Here is a 22,681-nt window from a genome sequence, read left to right on the forward strand (position 1 = left end):
GCTTAAAGGAAGCCCCGCCCCTTCCGGTGACATAATTACCTCAAAAATTCAATTCCGTTCTGGTCACTACCTTGCTCGGAGTCCTCAGTGGATCCCCGGAAATAGGTGAGGATTGGACATCGTGCAGGACACACAGCGGTACACCCGATATACTGACTGCAGCTGTTTACTGACTGCACACCACATACTAACTGTATACTGCTCCTGTACTCTATATACTGACTGTATACAGCTCCTGTACTCTATATACTGACTGTATACTGCTCCTGTACTCTATATACTGACTGTATACTGCTCCTGTACTCTATATACTGACTGTATACTGCTACTATACTCTATATACTGACTGTATACAGCTCCTGTACTCTATATACTGACTGTATACTGCTCCTGTACTCTATATACTGACTGTATACTGCTCCTGTACTCTATATACTGACTGTATACTGCTACTATACTCTATACACTGACTGTATACTGCTACTGTACTCTATATACTGACTGTATACTGCTACTGTACTCTATATACTGACTGCACACCACATACTAACTGTATACTGCTCCTGTACTCTATATACTGACTGTATACAGCTACTGTACTCTATATACTGACTGTATACTGCTACTACTATACTCTATATACTGACTGTATACTGCTCCTGTACTCTATATACTGACTGTATACTGCTCCTGTACTCTATATACTGACTGTATACTGCTACTGTACTCTATATACTGACTGTATACTGCCGCTGTACTCTATATACTGACTGTATACTGCTGCTGTACTCTATATACTGACTGTATACTTGTATACTACTGCTGTACTCTATATACTGACTGTATACTGCTGCTGTACTCTATATACTGACTGTATACTGCTGCTGTACTCTATATACTGACTGTATACTGCCACTGTACTCTATATACTGACTGTATACTGCCACTGTACTCTATATACTGACTGTATACTGCTCCAGTACTCTATATACTGACTGTATACTGCTCCTGTACTCTATATACTGACTATACTGCTACTATACTCTATATACTGACTGTATACTGCTCCTGTACTCTATACACTGACTGTATACTGCTACTGTACTCTATATACTGACTGTATACTGCTTCTGTACTCTATATACTGACTGTATACTGCTACTGTACTCTATATACTGACTGTATACTGCTACTGTACTCTATATACTAACTGTATACTGCTCCTGTACTCTATATACTGACTATACTGCCACTGTACTCTATATACTGACTGTATACTGCTTCTGTACTCTATACACTGACTGTATACTGCTCCTGTACTCTATATACTGACTGTATACTGCTCCTGTACTCTATACACTGACTGTATACTGCTCCAGTACTCTATATACTGACTGTATACTGCTACTGTACTCTATATACTGACTGTATACTACTACTGTACTCTATATACTGACTGTATACTGCTTCTGTACTCTACTGACTGTATACTGCTACTGTACTCTATATACTGACTGCAGCTGTTTACTGACTGCACACCACATACTAACTGTATACTGCTCCTGTACTCTATATACTGACTGTATACTGCTACTATACTCTATATACTGACTGTATACTGCTCCTGTACTCTATATACTGACTGTATGCTGCTCCTGTACTCTATATACTGACTGTATACTGCTCCTGTACTCTATATACTGACTGTATACTGCTACTGTACTCTATATACTGACTATACTGCTCCTGTACTCTATACACTGACTGTATACTGCTACTGTACTCTACTGACTGTATACTGCTCCTGTACTCTATATACTGACTATACTGCTTCTGTACTCTATACACTGACTGTTTACTGCTTCTGTACTCTATATACTGACTGTATACTGCTCCTGTACTCTATATACTGACTGTATACTGCTCCTGTACTCCATACACTGACTGTATACTGCTACTGTACTCTATACACTGACTGTATACTGCTACTGTACTCTATATACTGTCTGTATACTGCCACTGTACTCTATACACTGACTGTATACTGCTCCTGTACTCTATATACTGACTGTATACTGCCACTGTACTCTATATACTGACTGTATACTGCCACTGTACTCTATATACTGACTGTATACTACTACTGTACTCTATATACTGACTGTATACTGCTTCTGTACTCTACTGACTGTATACTGCTACTGTACTCTATATACTGACTGCAGCTGTTTACTGACTGCACACCACATACTAACTGTATACTGCTCCTGTACTCTATATACTGACTGTATACTGCTACTATACTCTATATACTGACTGTATACTGCTCCTGTACTCTATATACTGACTGTATGCTGCTCCTGTACTCTATATACTGACTGTATACTGCTCCTGTACTCTATATACTGACTGTATACTGCTACTATACTCTATATACTGACTGTATACTGCTCCTGTACTCTATATACTGACTGTATACTGCTACTGTACTCTATATACTGACTATACTGCTCCTGTACTCTATACACTGACTGTATACTGCTACTGTACTCTACTGACTGTATACTGCTCCTGTACTCTATATACTGACTATACTGCTTCTGTACTCTATACACTGACTGTTTACTGCTTCTGTACTCTATATACTGACTGTATACTGCTCCTGTACTCTATATACTGACTGTATACTGCTCCTGTACTCCATACACTGACTGTATACTGCTACTGTACTCTATACACTGACTGTATACTGCTACTGTACTCTATATACTGTCTGTATACTGCCACTGTACTCTATACACTGACTGTATACTGCTCCTGTACTCTATATACTGACTGTATACTGCCACTGTACTCTATATACTGACTGTATACTGCCACTGTACTCTATATACTGACTGTATACTGCTACTGTACTCTATATACTGACTGTATACTGCTACTGTACTCTATATACTGACTGTATACTGCATCTGTACTCTATACACTGTATACTGCTTCTGTACTCTATATACTGACTGTATACTGCTCCTGTACTCTATATACTGACTGTATACTGCTCCTGTACTCTATATACTGACTGTATACTGCTCCTGTACTCTATATACTGACTGTATACTGCTCCTGTACTCTATATACTGACTGTATACTGCTTCTGTACTCTATACACTGACTGTATACTGCTTCTGTACTCTATATACTGACTGTATACTGCTCCTGTACTCTATATACTGACTGTATACTGCTCCTGTACTCCATACACTGACTATACTGCTACTGTACTCTATACACTGACTGTATACTGCTACTGTACTCTATACACTGACTGTATACTGCTACTGTACTCTATACACTGACTGTATACTGCTACTGTACTCTATATACTGACTGTATACTGCTACTGTACTCTATATGCTGACTGTATACTGCTACTATACTCTATATACTGACTGTATACTGCTCCTGTACTCTATATACTGACTATACTGCTCCTGTACTCTATATACTGACTGTATACTGCTTCTGTACTCTATACACTGACTGTATAAAGCTTCTGTACTCTATATACTGACTGTATACTGCTCCTGTACTCTATATACTGACTATACTGCTTCTGTACTCTATACACTGACTGTATATTGCTTCTGTACTCTATATACTGACTGTATACTGCTCCTGTACTCTATATACTGACTGTATACTGCTCCTGTACTCCATACACTGACTGTATACTGCTCCTGTACTCTATATACTGACTGTATACTGCTCCTGTACTCCATACACTGACTGTGTACTGCTACTGTACTCTATACACTGACTGTATACTGCTACTGTACTCTATATACTGTCTGTATACTGCTACTGTACTCTATATACTGACTGTATACTGCTACTGTACTCTATACACTGTATACTGCTTCTGTACTCTATATACTGACTGTCACGATATGGTATGAAATATCATAAGTTAGTTTTCTTGCTAGCATGCGGGGGCTAAACCCCCCTCTCTCTGGTTCTCTTTCCTTCCCTGTGTTTCTAACTGTGTAGAAGAGCTTGCCTTGTGGGGGAGTTTTATTGACGAAAGGTATTTACGACTGGCATAGCTGCAAGGGAAATTTGTGTTAGCAGGAACTGGTAGAGAAACTTCTAGAACGCATGGGAGTTCTTTGTTCTGTTTTTGGAAGATATTATGCAAACCGTTTAAGTTATGGACACGAAAATATATATTCTTATTTTTCCTCGATGGATCTACCCCTCACTCGAAACACAGGTTTCTAGCTCCATCTGGTACAGAGGTAGGGATTTCTCTGTCAGTGTGCGTGACAAATAGGACATATTTGATCTCATCGGAATGCCCACTATATACTGACTGTATACTGCTACTGTACTCTATATTCTGACTATACTGCTCCTGTACTCTATACACTGACTGTATAGTGCTACTGTACTCTATATACTGACTGTATACTGCTCCTGTACTCTATATACTGACTGTATACTGCTCCTGTACTCCATACACTGACTGTATACTGCTACTGTACTCTATACACTGACTGTATACTGCTACTGTACTCTATATACTGTCTGTATACTGCCACTGCACTCTATACACTGACTGTATACTGCTCCTGTACTCTATATACTGACTGTATACTGCTACTGTACTCTATATGCTGGCTGTATACTGCTACTATACTCTATATACTGACTGTATGCTGCTCCTGTACTCTATATACTGACTGTATACTGCTCCTGTACTCTATATACTGACTGTATACTGCTACTATACTCTATATACTGACTGTATACTGCTCCTGTACTCTATATACTGACTGTATACTGCTCCTGTACTCTATATACTGACTGTATACTGCTCCTGTACTCTATATACTGACTGTATACTGCTACTATACTCTATATACTGACTGTATACTGCTCCTGTACTCTATATACTGACTATACTGCTCCTGTACTCTATACACTGACTGTATACTGCTTCTGTACTCTATATACTGACTGTATACTGCTACTATACTCTATATACTGACTGTATACTGCTCCTGTACTCTATATATTGACTGTATACTGCTATTGTACTCTATATACTGACTGTATACTGCCACTGTACTCTATATACTGACTTTATACTGCTCCTGTACTCTTTACACTGACTGTATACTGCTACTGTACTCTATATACTGACTGTATACTGCTACTGTACTCTATATACTGACTGTACACTGCTCCTGTACTCTATACACTGACTGTATACTGCTTTTGTACTCTATATACTGACTGTATACTGCTACTGTACTCTATATACTGACTGTATACTGCCTCTGTACTCTATATACTGACTGTATACTGTTACTGTACTCTATATACTGACTGTATACTGCTACTGTACTCTATATACTGACTGTATACTGCTTCTGTACTCTATATACTGACTGTATACTGCTACTGTACTCTATATACTGACTGTATACTGCCTCTGTACTCTATATACTGACTGTATACTGCCACTGTACTCTATATACTGACTGTATACTGCTCCTGTACTCTTTACACTGACTGTATACTGCTCCTGTACTCTATATACTGACTGTATACTGCTACTATACTCTATATACTGACTGTATACTGCTCCTGTACTCTATATATTGACTGTATACTGCTACTGTACTCTATATACTGACTGTATACTGCCACTGTACTCTATATACTGACTTTATACTGCTCCTGTACTCTTTACACTGACTGTATACTGCTACTGTACTCTATATACTGACTGTATACTGCTACTGTACTCTATATACTGACTGTACACTGCTCCTGTACTCTATACACTGACTGTATACTGCTTTTGTACTCTATATACTGACTGTATACTGCTACTGTACTCTATATACTGACTGTATACTGCCTCTGTACTCTATATACTGACTGTATACTGTTACTGTACTCTATATACTGACTGTATACTGCTACTGTACTCTATATACTGACTGTATACTGCTTCTGTACTCTATATACTGACTGTATACTGCTACTGTACTCTATATACTGACTGTATACTGCCTCTGTACTCTATATACTGACTGTATACTGCCACTGTACTCTATATACTGACTGTATACTGCTCCTGTACTCTATATACTGACTGTATACTGCTACTGTACTCTATATACTGACTGTACACTGCTCCTGTACTCTATACACTGACTGTATACTGCTTTTGTACTCTATATACTGACTGTTTACTGCTACTGTACTCTATATACTGACTGTATACTGCCTCTGTACTCTATATACTGACTGTATACTGCCTCTGTACTCTATATACTGACTGTATACTGTTACTGTACTCTATATACTGACTGTATACTGCTACTGTACTCCATACACTGACTGTATACTGCTACTGTACTCTATACACTGACTGTATACTGCTACTGTACTCTATATACTGACTGTATACTGCCTCTGTACTCTATATACTGACTGTATACTGCTACTGTACTCTATATACTGACTGTATACTGCCACTGTACTCTATATACTGACTGTATACTGCTCCTGTACTCTATATACTGACTGTATACTGCTACTATACTCTATATACTGACTGTATACTGCTCCTGTACTCTATACACTGACTGTATACTGCTACTGTACTCTATATACTGACTGTATACTGCTACTGTACTCTATATACTGACTATACTGCTCCTGTACTCTATACACTGACTGTATACTGCTCCTGTACTCTATACACTGACTGTATACTGCTACTGTACTCTATATACTGACTGTATACTGCTCCTGTACTCTATATACTGACTGTATACTGCTCCTGTACTCCATACACTGACTGTATACTGCTACTGTACTCTATACACTGACTGTATACTGCTACTGTACTCTATATACTGACTGTATACTGCTTCTGTACTCTACTGACTGTATACTGCTACTGTACTCTATATACTGACTGCAGCTGTTTACTGACTGCACACCACATACTAACTGTATACTGCTCCTGTACTCTGTATACTGACTGTATACTGCTACTGTACTCTATATGCTGGCTGTATACTGCTACTATACTCTATATACTGACTGTATACTGCTCCTGTACTCTATATACTGACTGTATACTGCTCCTGTACTCTATATACTGACTGTATACTGCTCCTGTACTCTATATACTGACTGTATACTGCTACTATACTCTATATACTGACTGTATACTGCTCCTGTACTCTATATACTGACTGTATACTGCTCCTGTACTCTATATACTGACTGTATACTGCTCCTGTACTCTATATACTGACTATACTGCTCCTGTACTCTATACACTGACTGTATACTGCTTCTGTACTCTATATACTGACTGTATACTGCTACTGTACTCTATATACTGACTATACTGCTCCTGTACTCTATACACTGACTGTATAGTGCTTCTGTACTCTATATACTGACTGTATACTGCTACTATACTGACTGTATACTGCTCCTGTACTCTCTATACTGACTGTATACTGCCACTGTACTCTATATACTGACTTTATACTGCTCCTGTACTCTTTACACTGACTGTATACTGCTACAGTACTCTATATACTGACTGTATACTGCTACTGTACTCTATATACTGACTGTACACTGCTCCTGTACTCTATACACTGACTGTATACTGCTTTTGTACTCTATATACTGACTGTATACTGCTACTGTACTCTATATACTGACTGTATACTGCCTCTGTACTCTATATACTGACTGTATACTGTTACTGTACTCTATATACTGACTGTATACTGCTACTGTACTCTATATACTGACTGTATACTGCTACTGTACTCTATATACTGACTGTATACTGCCCCTGCACTCTATATACTGGCTGTTTACTGCCCATGTACCCTATACACTGACTGTATACTGCTCCTGTACTCTATATACTGTACTGGCTGTATACTGCCCCTCCTGTACTCTATATACTGACTGTATATTGGCCCTGTAGACTTTACCTGTACGTTTTTTATTTTTACAATATTTCCCCAGTACAGTATATACTTGTAGCTGGTGATGAAGGGGTTGCCTCCTCCATCCCCCACCTCGGGACCTTTGTTCTTTAGCTCTTTTTTCTCTTTCCAGGGGCCCATTGTGGTGGCTTATGTGGGGCTGTGGTGGTGTGCGGCTCAGCAGAGAGGTCTGCCGGTTGGGGCGGGTGCAGGCTCATCTTATGTCTTCTAACAACTTCTGCCAGCCATTGACCTCAGTGGAGGGCAGCGTGCTTGAAAATGGGGCTGTTACTGCTGGCATCATCATCATCGGTGATGAGATCCTAAAGGTAAGTGCCTATCCGGCATGGCGGCAGTCACATGTGTCACACCTTAATCTGCCCCGGGCAATAACAGGAGAGGCCCAGGGGTCGCGGTACTCAGACTGTCCAGTGGGTGGAGATGTTAGAGTGGAGAGGAGCTCCACTGTATATGTCCGCTCCTCTATGCACGACTGATTCACCATATACCGTACAAGGCTGATCCTTTGCCTTCTGTGCAGCATAGACAGTATCACCCTCTGCCCCCTGCCTGTGTCAGTCCAGAGGGTGGAGCGCCCCCTGCCTGTGTCAGTCCAGAGGGTGGCGCGCCCCCTGCCTGTGTCAGTCCAGAGGATGGAGCGCCCCCTCCCTGTGTCAGTCCAGAGGGTGGAGCACCCCCTGCCTGTGTCAGTCCAGAGGGTGGAGCCCCCCCTGCCTGTGTCAGTCCAGAGGGTGGAGCGCCTCCTGCCTGTGTCCAGAGGGTGGAGCGCCCCCTGCCTGTGTCAGTCCACACAGAAATGTTAGACGTTCTGTTCATGAGTGGGCAGTCTCTAGACTGCAGGGACCCCTCTATATGTCACCTTTGCGTCTTCCCACCCACAATTACTGTGTATAAACAATAATACAAGTACGCTAACTGATGGGTGAAGGTCGGTCACAGCCCTATTAATTTGTATTTTCCTTTAACAATAAGAAAGACACTTAACTTTCTTACACCGCGCTCATCGCCAAATGCCCTGTTGTATGTTCACAGGCAAGTCAGCCAACAAGCCATAACGTAACCGTGTGTCTTTTCTTTCATTTACTGCCACGGAGGATTATGTGTCCCTACACAGGACTCTGACCCCCAGCCATCAACATCAATGCCTGTATGACTCCATCCTGGAGCCCAGACAGGAATATATCGAGCCCGATGTCTGTTAAATTCACGCTGTCAGGCTGTAGCAGTGCGGCATTATCTCCTTACAGTTGCCGATGACGTATGACCACGCCCAATCTCTCCCTTAGATTTTTGATATGCGAGCGTTGATTGTCCTCCTTGTGCGCTCGATGGCCGTGCCATTTCTGGCTCCTTGCCAAACTGCCCTGGGGACAATTTTAGACCACACGAGGATGGGCTCAGGAATGAAAGCGCTCCATGTCAGACCTCATCATGGTCATCAGCTCCGCTGCCTTGTATGAGCTCCAGTCATTACCCCCTGCGTGTAATACCAGGATTACTGGACCCATTGCCTCTCTTGCAATGTCAACAACTTCAGGGAAAACTTGTGGCCATTTAGTCCTCTGATTCCTCAAGTAAAATTCACACCCCGAAATCCCAAACTCTTCCCGCCTGGCCGGCATTCAGCCCGTTGTGCTGCTCAAAAAATGTAGGAATGGCCTAACAGCCAAACCGCTGGCATGCCGATCCCTAGAAATGAAAACAACTGCATTGACTTAGCAAGTCCGGCCTTATATATCTGGCAAAACAAGCAGAGCGCCAGCGGGCTATCCTCTGAACCTCTTATTCAGGTACACCTGCCTTGGCGGCCTCTGTGGCTGCTCCTATGGGAAGCAAGTGTGTGCCATACTCCTTTTGGCGGAGCTCCTCCTGCTGCTGATTAAACATTTCCAGAATAACGCTTGAATCCGGTACCTTAATAATTGGGGAGCCGTCTAAATTGAGCAAGAAAAACTGCCCCTGCCTCTAACCGTTAAGTGTTAATCAATTTACCAGGACACACTGAGCCATCCACTGGGTGTAGTAGTACCTGGGTGCCCCTGCCCGTTGTTTCTGGTTTTGATTTGCGTATACGGAGAGGTATCACATTATTGGCCATGACTGCGTCTTAACACAATAAACCACCGCTCATGCTATTCTTTGCACTAATCCGTAGCACTCCAAAAAAGGGTACCCCAAACGCGTCAGACGGGAGTGTCTCCTCAAATTGTGAGCAGCGTGTATATCAGCTTTGAGGGAAATTATGTGACCCAGGAAGGATAAAGACATGGGGCGGCTACATTCCCTGCTAGGTTGTCTTAGTTTTCACCCTTTCCACGCATGTCTAATAATGAAAGCTTTTGTAACATCTGCCCAACCTAACAATTGGAAGTAAAACGTCACCCCCGATAATCGCTGATGTTCCTGATATACCCTTATTAGTGAGCTGCAAACGAAAATCAATGGTAAAATCCAGTCTGGATGATAACTACTGTCCATCGGCCTGTCTCCGACCAAGAGGATGACTCCTCCCATGGCTCACCATATGCCTGGTCAGCGGGGCAACGGAGGGACAAACTAGTGACATCAACTGTTCACTATCGCGTCCCAGGGGGAGATGGGGGCAAGGGGAACCCGACTGGTGGGCGATGGGGAAGAGTTCTCTGAACACTTGCCAATTGAAATGTGCAATAGCAATGGCGTTATTAACCTCCGGTACATGGCGAGCCCGGTGCCATATATTGTACATTATACATAGCAGTGCTAATCTGTGGAGAAGACCCAGTGCAGGAAGCCAAGAAGAAGATATGGTTTATGCAACGGGTGACATTGACGTCATCCATCTGAAAACAAACTTTCATATTTGTCAGGTGCCAACTCCAAAAGTTCTATTGCTGCGACTATAGAAAAAAGTTTGAGAAGGGTTTGGTTTTGGCGTAGTCCTTGTTTTTTCCAGTATGCTGGCTATGTGCCCACACACCGTTTGCCGAAAGCCACTACAAAACCCCCACATTACATCGGCTCCTGTGAGTAATGTTAATTCCTGGTCACATAAAGCATATGTGACCATTAAATGAAGCCAAGAAAGTCTTCCAAACTTCTAGATCAGCACGTAGGACCTGTTGATCCTTAGGGTATGTGCACATGTATTCTTGAGGATTTTTCCGCAGCGGATTTGTGAAAACCGCAGGTAAAAGGCACTGCGTTTTACCTGCAGATTTTCTGCGGAATTACAGCGGATTTACCGTGGTTTTTCTGCAGATTCCACTTCGGTTTTACACCTGCGGTTTTCTATTATGGAGCAGGTGTAAAACTGCTGCAGATTCCGCACAAAGAATTGACATGCTGCAGAATGTAAACTGCTGCGTTTCCCCGCGTTTCTTTCCACAGCATGTGCACTGCGGATTGCGTTTCCCATAGGTTTACATTGTACTATAAACGCATGGGAAACTGCTGCGGAAATCCGCAGCGTGTGAACATAGCCTAATTCTATGGCCGGGCTGTGGTGCCCCTTGTGTTACTGATGACAATCACCGAGAAAAAACTCTGCCTACTGGCATACCCTTGCAAGCAAACACCAGTGACACTAGCAAAGACTACATCTGCGAGAGGGCCACCCTCCACACGGAACAGAAACCCTCCATCACATTAAGTTTTTTTTTCTTTTTTAGATTTTATCAATAGGCAGGCGGAAAACCTTTACTATGGTGTCGATTTTTATTCCTAGAAAAGACTGTGTCACAAAAACAGTCAGACCGGTTGACAGAAATTTCACTAGCCGTGTTCCAGCTCCTGCTGTGCCACCACTCTGTCAGGATGTACAGGTAACAAGCGAGAGGCCGACTCCATGTCAGATTCCACTAGCCGAGCTCCAGCTTCTGCATCCCGCACCAGTGCCACCGCTCTGTCAGGATGTACAGGTAATAAGCGAGAGGCAGACTCCATGTCAGATTCCACTAGCCGTGCTCCAGCTCCTGCATCCCACACCAGTGCCACCGCTCTGTCCAAGGATTTACTGGTAATAAGCGAAAGGCTGATTCCATGTTAGATTCCACTAGCTGTGCTCCTGCATCCTGCACCAGTGCAACCGCTCTGTCCAAGGATGTACTAGTAATAAGCGAGAGGCCGACTCCATGTCAGATTCCACTAGCTGTGCTCCAGCTTCCACACCAGTGCACTGCTCTGTCCAAGGATGCATATGACACTGAAGCTTCCTCCATTGAAATCCCGTCATTGACAGAATCCCCTTTAGGATACGACAGATGATGAATAAGACAAAACACGAAAAGTCTTTTTTGAAATGACACCCAACAGGGAAATTCTAAAGTTTGGAAAAAGGGTCTTGAAAAGGAGTGGCCATTCTACCCAGTGTGACCTCTTTATCGATCTTATTAAAGAGAATACCCAGGTGTTCACGAGTAGATTTTAAATTTTTTGCGCAATAAATTCAATGATTTAGTTTAAACGGGATGAAGAAACCGTACGTAAAGCCAAAGCGTAACTGACTGGCCGCGTCTTTGTTAGGATACTGGTCTAACTACGGAGCCATCGTGACTACGCTCCTGCGGGGCGAGGACACCGTGCCGCGGGATGGGATCCCCCACATGCGGAGCATTCGTGCTTGTATTTGCACAGTAAATAGAAGCGACAGTGTCCCTCGTTGAACAACCAACAGGCCGCAGGTCTGCGTACGACCACTGAGTTTTGGCTTGTTGTGGGTTGTCCAGTAGCTGCTGCTGGAAATGGAAAGTGCTTTTGGGACAACATAAGGCTCAGCCATACATCGATTGCCTTTACCCTCCAGCCAGTTTCTGGTTGTAGGGCCAACCGCCTTCAGAGCTCCTTGTCATATCACCACCAGGCGGTGCCGCCGTGGGCTTTATACGCGTTGTATATCATGTCCTGATATATGACTAGTTCTGAGCAGCATTCCGGGGGCTTCTGGCCCATAACACAGCCTAGAACTGCAAATGATGGCAACCAATTGGTTATTGTTTTTCCACCTTTTGCCTATATCTATGAAACGGCCTCTGGACTGATCTCCTTTCCTTGTCCACAGTATGTGGATCCACGGGAATTAGAGACCAGATATCGATATGATCATTATTCCAGATTTTATTTCTGCCCTCGTCATCTAAGTGAGAGCCAAGTGGGCTATTACAGCAAAAAAATGCGTCTTTATGCACGCTAGCTAATGGGGAACTAACTTTACTAGCGGTCATTACTGAGCCAGAAGGCGTGGATAATTGCTCTCCTAAGGGCAGTCACCAAACCAGCACTATCATTTGTTTTCTGAGCCTGATACAACGCACTCACCCATGTCTACAGCTGGAGGAAGGACTCCAATGAATGGAGGAAGGACTCCGACGGATGGTCTGCACCTGTCCTGTCTATGGGGAGGGGTGGAAGAGGTAGCGGCAACAAGGTTACCATCAATAGGGATATTGGGATGGGGCAGCAGCAGAAGGGGTTAATGAATGCCTGTGTGCTTGGACATCACTGCATGGGAAGTGCTGGTGTGAGAACAGTGCAAGAGGGCTGACTAGAAGCTGCAGGGGCTGTATTCATTTCTACAGGCAGCGGGTTACTGGGGTCCTCACCAGAGCCTGATGCGGAGCTGCTGTTTCTGGATCCCATGGCAGGTGATACAGGGACCAGAGCCTTAAATATAGCTGGCTATGTGGTTTTATGGTGGGCTGAGCTGAGTGATGGCTGCTGTGGCTGATGTGGGAGTGCAGGGAGCAGTAATGGCACAGAGATTTGAAAATGGCCACCAATTTGCTGATTGGGGGCGGGGACAGAGTGGGCGGGCACATGGCACCTGCGAGTGCTTCTGGCTGGAGTTGGGAAGCGCTCTCTCAGGTGCTCAGGAGGACGGGAGGGCCTCACAGACCTCCCGGCCTTCGTGCTGATCCTTAACTGCCGGCGACTGGTGAGTATGTGCTGGGACGGGGGGTAATTAGCTAGTGATGGGGGGAAATGCAAATGGCAGGGGGATAGAAAGCGGCAGGACAGGAAGGTGAGCGCTGAGCCCTGCGATGAGGGCTTGCAGCCAGTATTCGCCTTCCTGCTCTGCTCTGGTACACAGTCCCTCAATGAGAGAGTTTGCCATCTTCTTTCTCTGGACAGCGCTGCACAAGTACCCCCCGAACCCGACAGGGGGAAGAGGAGGAGAATAACTTGGTGCCCACTTAAATACTAGGAAGGGGCTGTACTAGAACCCGTTACTCCACCCACTCCCCTTATCCAGAGCCCGCAGTTCCACCCACTCTCTTCATCCAAACCTGCTGCTCCACCTTCTCTCTTCATCTGGAGCCCGTGGCACTGCATGCTTCCTTCATCTAGAGCCCACTCCACATGGTCCCCTCCTCTAGAGCCCTGTTCTCCACCCTATCCCTTCATCTAGAGCCCGCCACTCCCCTCATATAGAGCCTACAGCTCCGTTCATCTAGAGCATGTCTCTCCACCCTCTACCTTTATCTAAAACCCACTGCTCCACTCTCTCTTTTCATCTAGAAGTTGCCGCGTCACCTGCTCCCCTCATCTAAAGCCCACCACTCTGTGTTGCACCCTCATCTAGAGCCCACTGCGCCACCCTTCTGCCTTCATCTAGAATCCGCCTCTCTGCTTGCTCCGTCATCTAGAGCCCGCCACTCCACCAGCTCCCTCATGTAAAGCCCTCTGCTGCACCCTCTTCCCTCATCTATAGACCGCTGCTCCACCCTCTCCCCTCATCTAAAGCCCTCTCCCCTCGAGAGCCCTCCACTCCACGAGCGCTCCTCATCTAGAACTCACCGATCCTCCTGTGGACACTACTCGTGGTCCCCTCACCTAGAGCCACGCACTCCCTTTATCTAGATCGGGTGGTTCTTTGATCTGAATCCCTCCTCTTCACGTGGTTCCTTCATCTAGAATTCCCCACTCCCTTCATGTAGAGTGCACCTCTCCACCCTCTTCCTCATCTAGTGCCTTCCTCTCCACCCGCTCCCCTCATCTACAGCCTACCGCTCTGCGTGTTCCCCTCATCTAGACCCATCACTCTGCGCACTTCCATCATCTAGAGCCCGCCACTACTCACACTCCCTTATGTAGAGCCCATCACTCCAGCTGCTACCCTCATCTAGAGCCCACTACTTAATGCGTTCCCCTCATCTAGTGCTAGCCACTCCTCGCTCCCCTCACCTAGACCTTACCTGCTCCACGCGCTTCCCACTTTTAGGGCCCTCCACTCACTCCCCTCATCTAGAGCCCGCCACTCCACCCACTCCCCTCATCTAGAGCTCTCCACTCGCTCCCCGCATCTAGAGCCCACCGCTTAGTGAGTTCCCCTCATCTAGTGCCCGCAGCTCCCCTCATCTAGAGCCCACCACTCAGTGCGCTACACTCATCTAGAGCCGTCCGTGCTGCGTGTTCCCCTAGCTCTTGGTTCCTCATGCTTATCTCATCGAGAGCCCGCCGCTCAGCACGCTTCCCTCATCTAGAGCCCACCTCTCCTCACATAATCCCTTATCTAGAGCCTGCCACTCCATCTGCTCCCCTCATCTAGACCCCACTTCTCAGTGAATTCCCCTCATCTAGAGCCTGCCACTCCATCTGCTCCCCTCATCTAGACCCCACTTCTCAGTGAATTCCCCTCATCTAGAGCCCACCACTCCACTTGCTCCCCTCATCTAGTGCCCGCCACGCCACCTGCTCATTTAGAGAACACCACTTAGTGCATTACCCTCATCTAGAGCCTGCCGCTCTGCCCATTCCCCTGATCTGCATCTGTCTGCACCGCGTGCTCCCCTCGCTCTTGGCTCCTCGTGCTGACCTCATTTTGAGCCCACCTCTCTGCGCGCTTTCCTTATCTAGAGCCCGCCACTCCAGCTTCTCCCCTCATCTAGAGCCTACCTCTCTGCGCCTACCCCCCCTCTAGAGCCCTCCACTCCACCCGCTCCCCTCATCTAGAGCCCTCCACTCCAACGGCTCCCCCTCATCTAGAGCCCACCACTCCTCACAGTCCCCTTATCTAGAGTCCTCCACTCCAGCTGTTCCCCTCGTCTAGAGCCCACTGCTCAGTGCGTTCCTCTCATCTAGAGCCAGCCACTCTGCCCGCTCCCCTGATCTAAAGCCGTCCGCACCCTAGCTTTTGGCTCTTCTTGCTGACCTCATTTAGAGCCCGCTGCTCTTCACACTCCCCTCAGTCCCTCAGCCGTGCGCAGCTCTGACATTTCCTGGAGGCCGGGCTGAGTTTTGGATGCTGCTGTGCTACCACTTCGTAATGTTGCCCCCTTTTCTCGCCCCATTTAGGGCCACACTCAGGACACGAACTCCTACTTCATATGTAAGAAGCTTCGCTCCATTGGGGTGCGGGTGAGCAGGATCTCGGTTATCCCAGATGATGTGGACATCATAGCGGGGGAGATTTCGGCATTTTCCTCCCGCTACACCTACGTCCTGACTTCCGGTGGGATCGGCCCCACACACGATGACGTCACCTTCGAGGCTGTAGCTAAGGCTTTCGGAGAGGGGGTCTTCCCGCACCCAGAGATGGTCTCCCTGGTGCAGAAGTTCTTCGGGAAGTCAGAGGCCTGGTGCCCTGAAATGAAGCTGGCGCGGATTCCCATCTCCTCCAAGCTGAACTACGGCACGGACAAGCGCACCGGCGACTGCTTCAAGTACCCGCTGATCAGCGTGCGTAATGTCTACGTCTTCCCCGGCATCCCTTCCCTGATGGAGCGTGCTCTGGAGGGACTGGACCACCTCTTCCGTAATGACAAGACGCATTTCTACTGCCGCGAGATTTTCGTTAACGCCGATGAGTTGTCCATTACCCCTGTCCTGGAGGAAGCCAACACCTGCTACCGTAGGCACGTCAGCCTCGGCTCCTACCCCGACTGGGGCAACAATTACTACCGAGTGCAGCTCACCCTGGACTCGGATTCGAAGCCCCGTCTGGAGGAGGCCTACAACTTCCTAATCCAGCGCCTTCCCCCGGGAGTGGTGGTGCCTTTTGTCAGAGACCCCATGTCCAAGGCGTCAGCTGAGGTATACCAGCTGGCGCAGTCAGGTAGGTGTGCCCCACTCTTGCTGTGTTCTATATACCCCCTCATCCGAACTATTAAAGGGCTGGCGACCCATCCTCATCCTAGGATGGGAAGTTCTGTGGAGTAGACCCATAGCAAAAGAAAAGTCCAGCTCACCATAGTCATTATCCCAGGAAGCTCGGAGCACGGAAACGCTGTGTCAGGGCGTGAGGAGGCCAGAAATGAAGAAAGAATTCCAGCTCAACGAGGCGATGAAAAGTAAACACTTGGTACTTTATTCACTTCATGTCAGAAGCAGAGGATAAGACATCAGCACAATACAATTAAAAACACTATCTACGCGTTTCAGGTGACAGAGCACCCTTAATCATGATAACATAATTAATCATGATTAAGGGTGCTCTGTCACCTGAAACGCGTAGATAGTGTTTTTAATTGTATTGTGCTGATGTCTTATCCTCTGCTTCTGACATGAAGTGAATAAAGTACCAAGTGTTTACTTTTCATCGCCTCGTTGAGCTGGAATTCTTTCTTCATTTCTGGAGTAGACCCATACATTGTTTCTGTCCCCTGCCCAGCTGGTTTATTACAATGTGGCAATCCTTCAGCTGGAAGAACTGCTCCTTGTGTTTCTTCCTGCTGACAGCAAATACAGGTCTTTCAGGTAGAGCAAAAACTCTGCTAAAAAGCTGCTGAAATGTTGGTAGTGCTTCTGATTGAGCTTGGCGGGCCCGGGGTCTCTGCTCTGTTAACCCTTTCTGTGTGGACAGGGTCTCCTCTTGGAGGGAAGGTTCGGGCGGCGCTCCAGACGGTGGAGGACTCACTGGATCAGTACCGCCTGGATAATATGTGTGTGGCGTTCAATGGCGGGAAGGACTGCACCGTGCTGCTGCACCTGTACCACGCCGCTGTGCAGAGGTGAGAGGGAGGCTCAGCGGGAGGACGTTGACTCGCCAGGAGCTCACCTGGCTCTGCTTCATCTGCAGGCGCTATCCGGAGCATAGGGACAAGCTGCAGGCTCTGTACATTCGCATTGTATCGGCCTTCCCAGAGATGGAGCAGTTCATGCAGGACACCACCAAACGGTCAGTGCACCGGAGTCATCACACCCCCACATCGCAGTCCAGTTAACTGGAGCTGAGCTGCATGTTGCTTGTGCTGTGCTGCTTATTACCTGGTGCTATGTTGCTGTGTTTCTCGGTGCAGCGCTGCGTTTTGTCCGGTGCTGCGCTGCGTGTTGCCCGGCGCTGCATGGTGCTGGTGCTGTGTGTTGTTGGTGCTTGTGCTGGTGCTGTGCTGCGTGTTGTTGGTGCTCATTTTGCTGTTGCAGTGCTGCATGTTGTTGGAGCTCGTGGTGCTGGTGCTGTGCTGCATGTTGTTGGAGCTCGTGGTGCTGGTGCTGTGCTGCGTGTTGCTGGTGCACCCTCGGTATCCACTAACGCTCCCCTTCGGCTGAGCTGCTCACTTTCCCCTTCCCCGCAGGTATAGTCTGCAGATCTACACCATTCAGGGGGATATTAAGCAGGCACTGATGGACCTTAAGGCGGAGCAGCCGCAGCTGGAGGCCATACTGATGGGGACCCGCCGCACCGATCCTTACTCTCGCTCCCTGACCCCCATGTGTATGACGGATCCCGGCTGGCCCCAGTACATGCGTGTGAACCCCCTGCTGGTGAGTGAGCGGCCGCTGCTGGCCAAGTGGTGGGAGCTTTTTGTTACTGACGTGTGCATCTCCGCAGGACTGGTTGTACCGCGACATCTGGGAGTTCCTGCGGACGCTCTACATCCCCTACTGTATCCTGTACGATAAAGGGTGAGCTGCTCCTGCCCGCTCCAGTCCTGCCTGCGTCGCTCTGTTCCTACCCACACTACTCCTGTCCTGCCTGTGCCTCCCCGCTCCAGACCTGCCTGCACCTCTTCGATCCTGCCTGCTCCATTCATTCCTGCTCCTGTCCTGCCTACGTCGCTCCTGCTTGCTCCGTTCATACCTACGCCACTTTGGACCTGCCAGCATCGCTCTGTTCCTGCCTGCTTTGCTCTTGCTCGCTCCGTTTATGCCTGCGCCTCTCCAGACTTGTCCTGCCTGCTCCATTCATACCTTCACCACTCCGATTCTGCCTGCGCATTTCCGCTTTTTCCTTCTCCGTTCTTGCTTATTCTGCTCCCATCCTGCCTGCACTGCTCTTCTCCAGCCCTCACCGCTGTGGTACTGTCTGCTCAATTCATGCCTGCTCCGCTCTGAAACTGCCCGCACTGCACCAGACCTGCCCACACTGCTCCAGTCCTGCCTGCGTTGCTCCTGCTTGTTCTCTTCAATCCTATGCCGCTCCTGACCTGCCAGCATCTCTCTGTTCCTGTCTGTTCCACTCCTGCCCGCTTCGGTCCTGCCTGCTCTGGACCTGTCTGCACCGCTCCAGTCCTGCCTGCTCTGCTCCCACCCGCTCCGGTCCTGCCTGCGTCTCTACGCTCCAATCATGCCTGCTCTGCTCCAGACCTGCCTGCGCCACTCCGTTCCTGCCTGTGTTGCTCCGCTCCAATCATGCCTGCTTTGCTCTGTACCTGCCTGCACTGCTCCAGTCCTGCCTGCGTTGCTCCTTCTTGTTCCATTCATGTCTATGCCGCTCCAGGCCTACCCACTCCGCTGCAGGCCTACCCACACAGCTCCGTTGCTGCCTGCGCTTTTATTCTCCAATCATGCCTGCTCTGCTCCGGACTTGCCTCCTCCGCTCCAGTCCTGCCTGCATCGTTCCTGCTTGCTCTCTTCATACCTACGCCACTCCCCACCTGCCAGCATCCCTCTGTTCCTGGTAACCATAAGAAAGAATAGAGCCTACAATTCCCAAGTAGCTACTAATATCAAATAAATAACAAATGCCATGAAAATATTTTTTAGAAAATTTTTTTTTACAAAGCTTTATTAGCACATCAAATACAAAAAACAGGCAAATAAGTATACACAATAAAACCCAATAATACTGAACAGGTAGATTAAATGATGAAACATACAAGCAGTGATAGGCTATCCATAACACAGGGGTACTCAACCAATACTATCATATACTAAAGTTAGAAAAATGTACATGTGAGCAACCTCAAAAAGTATCCAAGTGGGTGAGCTCCATATAGTAGCAATCAGCCCATCCCTTATTCAGTACATATAATGTGGTATAGTAACCACAACATCAAACCGTAACATGTGAACAAGTATGGAAGCAAAAAAGGGCGCTGAGAAAGTAAATGCTCACCCATAGGACAGCACTAAGGACTGCACAGATACCCCAACACGTGTTTCGCTGCCGCTTCTTCAGGGGGCAGTGTCAGTGTATTTTTATTATCCCTCTGTTCCTGCCTGCTCCGGTCTTGCCTGCTTCGCTCTGGACTTGTCCTCACCGCTCGAGTCCTGCCTGCATCGCAACTGGTTGTTCCATTCATGCGTATGCCCCTCCAGGCCAGACAGCATCGCTCTGTTCCTGCCCGCACCGCTCTGGTTCTGCCTGCGCCTTTCTTCTCCAATCATGCCTGCTCCGCTCCAGACCTGCCTGCACCGCTCCAGGCCTGTCCGCGTCGCTCCTGCTTGCTCTACGCCGCTGCGGTACTGCCAGCTTCTCTCTTTCCTGCCTGCTTCGGTCTTGCCTGCTCCGGTCTCACTTGTTTTGCTCTTGTCTGATCCGTTTATACCTGTGCTGCTCCAGACTTTTCTGCTCCTGTCCTGCCTGCACCACCTAGATTCTGCCTGTGCCTCTCCGCTCCTGCCTGCACCTCTCCGACCCTGCCCGCACCGCTCCGATTCTGACCCATCCTCTCTCTGCCAGGTACACGTCTCTGGGTAGCACAGCGAACACCACCAAGAACCCTGCTCTGCGGTACATCACCCCGGCGGGTGTGGAGAGCTTCCACCCAGCCTACATGCTGGAGAACGAGGAGGAGGAGCGCACGGCCAGAAAGTAACGTATGCCTGCTGCTGCCTGTGTGTGCCTCCATCGCCCGCTGCCTGGCCTCACTCTCGGTCTTCGATCTCTCCCCAGTCTGCAGGAATAGATGCCACCCCAGGAACCTACGCAGCGGGGGAGGGGTGCATGTCACATGCCTGGGACCTGCTCGCTGACCCGGGGTAATGCCGCTGTGTCAGCACTGTGTCAGCGGCGGCACACGAGGTGCTCCTCCCTCCGCAGACACTGGCACTTTCCTGCTGCTGAGCCCTCACATTGCCCTCAGCTGATATATTGCCCCCTCACTGCTGCCAGCCAGATGATGATCCCTCTAAAGAGACAGCACTGTGCTGTGGCCCCGCTGTGCCAGGCCGAGCCGCTTCGGTCCGTGATCCCATTTGCTCCGTTTTCCATGGGACAGGTGCTTCGGAGTATGACGCTGCCGGTGCCTCGCTACAAGAACGTGATGGGCATGAACCTCGGGTACAATGTGCTGCAGAGCCTGAAGGAGTGCCTGTATTTCCTGCTGTGCTGCTGGTGTATAAAGGAGCTGCTGGACTAGTGAGTATGCGCGTTCTGCCCTCACCAAGGAGACCCTGCACCGACACCGGGCCCTCACTATGGAGACCCTGCACCGACATGGGCCCGCACAATTGAGACCCTGCACCGATACGGGCCCGCACTTGAGACTCTGCACTGACATTGGGCCCGATCTATGGAGACCCTGCACCGACACTGGACCCACACTATGGAGACACTGCACCGCACCAGGCCCCCACTATGGAGACACTGCACCGCACCAGGCCCCCACTATGGAGACACTGCACCGCACCATGCCCCCACTATGGAGACACTGCACTGCATCGGGCCCACACTATGGAGACCCTGCACCGACACAAGCCCATACTATTGAAATTCTGCATTGATATTGGGCCCGCACTATGGAGACCCCTGCACAGGCCCTATGGAGACCCGACACCGGGCCCGCACTATGAAGACCCTGCACCGCAGCGGGCCTGCACTACGGAGACCCTGCACCGCAGCAGGCCTGCACTATGGAGACCCTGCACCGACACCAGGCTTGCCCATATGGAGATCCTGCACCTCATCGGGCCCACACTTTTGAGACTCTGCACCGACACCAGGCCCGCACTATGGAGACCCTGCACGGACACCGGGTCTCATTATGTTGTAATAAAGCCTCTTCAGAACATGACCACTGTGTGTGTGAACTGTAATGTGGGGAAGTGACGCCATCATTAACACCCCAAGGTCCAGCACTGCCCATCTCTAGACTAGAGAAGGGACCGCCGCCGGTGAGTGTGGTCTATTACTAGGGGAAGGAGCAAGGAGTGTATGAACCACCCATAAATGCAAATGTCCAGGGTTGAGACCACATATATGTGTTCACTGATCCTCTTATTACAGTCCAGCACGGTTATAATCTCCGGACTATGATCTGAGCTTGTGATGCTGCATATACAGGTGTAGTCTGCCTGTCTGTTTGAAAGTAAACAGCAGATGGCGACAAAGAGCTACATATCGTCTATAGCAGGGGTCTCAAACACGCGGGCCACATGCGGCCCGCTGGCACATAGACCCCGTAACAATCGCGCTCGCTCCTGCAGCCGACATCCGCGCTGTAGTGCAGTGTATTACTGCGCAGAGACCGGCTCTCTGCACAGCA

At 48.0% G+C, this 22,681-nt stretch overlaps 1 protein-coding gene across 3 annotated transcripts in view; it reads left to right on the top strand.

Moving 5' to 3' along the window:
• Positions 1–22,210, top strand: part of FLAD1 (flavin adenine dinucleotide synthetase 1) — a 22,305-nt gene extending 95 nt beyond the window's left edge. The window contains exons 1-9 of one of the 3 annotated variants that reach the window (XM_077255796.1): positions 1–105; positions 8,170–8,365; positions 16,329–17,088; positions 17,836–17,983; positions 18,052–18,150; positions 18,548–18,737; positions 18,805–18,878; positions 20,878–21,014; positions 21,091–22,210. The exon at positions 1–105 is cut by the window's left edge and continues 90 nt beyond it. In XM_077255796.1, coding sequence (XP_077111911.1) covers positions 8,189–8,365; positions 16,329–17,088; positions 17,836–17,983; positions 18,052–18,150; positions 18,548–18,737; positions 18,805–18,878; positions 20,878–21,013 — 1,584 coding nt within the window. In that variant the 5' untranslated portion in view covers positions 1–105; positions 8,170–8,188 and the 3' untranslated portion in view covers position 21,014; positions 21,091–22,210. The remainder of the gene's footprint in view (positions 106–8,169; positions 8,366–16,328; positions 17,089–17,835; positions 17,984–18,051; positions 18,151–18,547; positions 18,738–18,804; positions 18,879–20,877; positions 21,015–21,090) is intronic. The other 2 variants (XM_077255787.1, XM_077255805.1) reach the window with 2 other exon arrangements.
• The last annotated feature ends 471 nt before the right edge of the window (positions 22,211–22,681 follow it).

This window comes from Ranitomeya variabilis, chromosome 1 (assembly GCF_051348905.1).
Source record: "Ranitomeya variabilis isolate aRanVar5 chromosome 1, aRanVar5.hap1, whole genome shotgun sequence".
Classification (NCBI taxonomy): domain Eukaryota; kingdom Metazoa; phylum Chordata; class Amphibia; order Anura; family Dendrobatidae; genus Ranitomeya; species Ranitomeya variabilis.